Raw genomic sequence first — 3,085 nt, 5'->3', positions numbered from 1 at the left:
ACCTATGCCTTTTATACTTACAATAACTCCGGGGTAATAACCTCCGACAGTCACATTCTGGGTCCTGGTGGTGGCGGCAAGGCCCACCGTGAGAATCAACACGGACACAATGAGCAAAGTCACCGTGACATAGATGGAGTTTCGTTTCCTTCGATTGAAGGCTCCTGAAAGCACACAGAGAAACTGAAATTGCTCATTTCGGCCGGAGAAGGAATGTACTTAAAGGAAAAATCATTAGGAAGGTCTTCCTTTCCTACTCCAACTGGTAGTTGGGGTTATCTCTGGGGAGTGGAATTACAGAGAAGGGGTGGGGCTTCATTTTTTTGCCGTCATCAGGTGCCACGTTTACAATTAAAAAAACCATATTTCCAGTTTGAAAATGAACAACAGAAGAAATCTTACCAGTTGCATAAAAACAAAACAAAAGCAAATTTTTGTGCTTTCGGCATTCTAGAAAAGATGTGTCATACCCACTTAGTAGAGTGTTTTTTTTTTTTAGGCCAAATTATAAGGCATATGATAAATGGGAAGTGTGCCTGTGGAGGCATTAAATGAAAATATTTTAAAGCCAATATGCGACCGAGAGGGTTTTTTTCATAAGCTGGAGATAGGAAATTTCATTTTCAGTGTAAATATCACAACCAAGCCAGGTACTGGGATTTTTTTTTTCATTTATTTCTGACATTTGCCACCTCATATATAAACTTTAAAATGGTGTGTTGGCAAGATCTGTCACATAACAAATGTGTGTAATAAAGTAAGTGTTTGGAGGCCATTAGTCCACAAAGATATGTGCCGGGGGAGGTAGATGGGGAAGATTATAACTTACACACGTTTAGGCTTATGTGAGGTGACATAAATATAAACGACAAGAAACCCGCTCTCCTACTCAGTGCTTATCAGACATGATAGCGCAAACCAATATTTTTTTCGAAAACAGGCTTATTAAGTCAGATAGAAAAATGGTATCTAGACTCGCTTTTGAATTTAATCTTTTTTTTTCAAAGAAATCCAGCACCGCTCCACACTCCGCCTGCGTTTCTCTGGCCTGGGGAAGGGGCTCTCAGCAGGAAATACCAGGCATGAGTTCCCACCTAGGAGTTCTGTAAACAGAAGCAAACGGGGGGCGTGGTAGGAGAGTCCATTCTCTAGTGAGAAGGATGAAGCAGCGGGGAGCCTTATGATGGGGTCTCCCACCCAGACGGCTTGAGTGGCATTTATGGGCCTAAAGAGGCCACTAGAATCTGCTCCCAGGACCCCATCATTCTGAGAGGCCTCACTGCAGCCTCAAGGCAGCAGCCGCCTTTGAAGCCGCCCAGACTGCACCACTGGGAGGGAGGGGAGAGGGGATGAAGGAAGGGGGAGGGAGGCGAGACAGCCAGCGAGAGCCAGAGGCCAGGTGGGGGGAGAGAAGGGCTGTGGCGGGCCGTGCAGCCCCCAGCCGATCTGCCCTCCTGGTGTGGACGCAAAGGGCCAGGAGTCCCACCCTGGGTTCGCTCCACCACCCATCTCGTCTTCCCCAGTGCGGGCCCTGCCGAGGGCTCCAAGGGAGGTGGGAGGGGCTGGCGGTCTCCCCTGACGTCAGCCTGGAAAGTGAGGGACATGACTCATCAGGGTCATTTCTAATGCGATCCCGTTCTGAGACTACTTCACATTGAAATGTACAGTGGCTGGAGCGTTTATAGGCACCCACAGACTAAAGCGCCAGACCTCGCCCTGGGAGCAGAGGTAGGGAAAGTTGGGAGATGAGTCTCCTCTCCAGTGGGGCCTGAGTCCAGCCTCCACGGGGAAGAGCATAAAGGACCACTAGCGACACCTGTGACATCAGGGCCCTTCGAGAGAGATGGCTATTTGGGATGCAGATGGCAGGCTGACTAGTGGAAACACCCGGAGCAGGGCTGAGAGAGGGGGCCTGGAGGAGTGGGGGTGGGGAGAGGGGGGCCAGGATTTATTTCCTGTTCACCTGAAGGTTAGTGGGCCCTACGTGAGTGTCTAAACCAGGGTCCCTGAGTCTATTGGATGACGGATGCTTCTCAGTGAACCTGCGAGTTGTTTCCACAGAGGGGCTCTAACCTAAACCTACCAGCATCGCCTCCCATTCCACCTGCCTTCTCCTCTGTCACTCACCCCATCTTAGCCCTCCCCTGCCTCGAACTAGCAAAAGACAGTGAGGGAACATCTGGAGACACCAAGGGTATCTTTGTGACACCGAAAGTGGCTCAACACCTCACCCAGAAAACATATCAACTTTAGAGACTAAATCGGGGGAGTGTGTGTATGGTCTTTTTAATTTTTTTCGGTATCACTCGCCTGCTCTTTCCCTGCCAAGTGGCTTTAAATCCTATTCACAGCTCTTGGGTCTCCTTTGCAAATATCACTCTAAGCTCTTACAAGCACAGGAGCCAGGTCAGAGAAGTGACTCAGCAAACCACATGGTGTCATTTGAAAATCTATTTTTTTTCCCCCTGCTTTAGAACCGGAGTTGAAAATCCAGTCAGTTGAGAAACCTGGGCAAAGATCCCACAGATTTACAGGGGCCTTGCCTCTAGATAGGATTTACTTTGAAAATTCCTAAGAAAACTCTCTCATCACAAGTTGAGTATCTATTCTCTGTCCCCTTCACACCCTCCCCCAAGTCACCCCCTACTTTACACTATAAGGACTGTAATTGTGTAAGATGAGATTATTTCTAGTTGCACCTGGGAAGTTGACCATCATAAGGAACCCTGGGGCAAATGCTTTTAAAATGTGCAGAATCACCTCTCCATTTACCTTTAGTGTCAATTGGACTTACAAGTCACATCTACTTGGAGCGAGACACACCCGTTCTCTGAATGTGTGGTCCGGGCTACTAAGAGGTAGCTCATGGTGTCTGTTTAGGACATTTTCCCGTGCTTGTTTCATTTTAGAAGGAAGCCCTATGCTTCTTACGGCACAATTTGGGGCCTGCCTTAGATGTTCCCACGAACGCAGGAACATCTGACTCCGATTTTGTTTAGTCAACCTTTCGAAAACCTCCGTCCGATACCGTGAGGCGCCGAAATAAAGCAGGAGGTACTTGAAAACAGTGCCTATCACGGTGTTT

General features: G+C 48.2%; 1 protein-coding gene across 1 annotated transcript in view; it reads right to left on the bottom strand.

Annotated features, from left to right (window-relative positions):
* The window catches only part of TMEM255A (transmembrane protein 255A), a 54,966-nt gene that overhangs the window by 45,298 nt on the left and 6,583 nt on the right, over positions 1-3,085 (bottom strand). Inside the window, exon 2 of the mRNA XM_040628475.1 lies at positions 22-164. Coding sequence (XP_040484409.1) covers positions 22-164 — 143 coding nt within the window. The remainder of the gene's footprint in view (positions 1-21; positions 165-3,085) is intronic.

This window comes from Ursus maritimus (assembly GCF_017311325.1).
Source record: "Ursus maritimus isolate PB19 chromosome X unlocalized genomic scaffold, ASM1731132v1 scaffold_X1, whole genome shotgun sequence".
NCBI lineage: Eukaryota > Metazoa > Chordata > Mammalia > Carnivora > Ursidae > Ursus > Ursus maritimus.
The sequence above is the reverse complement of the archived record's forward strand: the minus strand, read 5'-3'. Positions and strand labels throughout refer to the sequence as shown.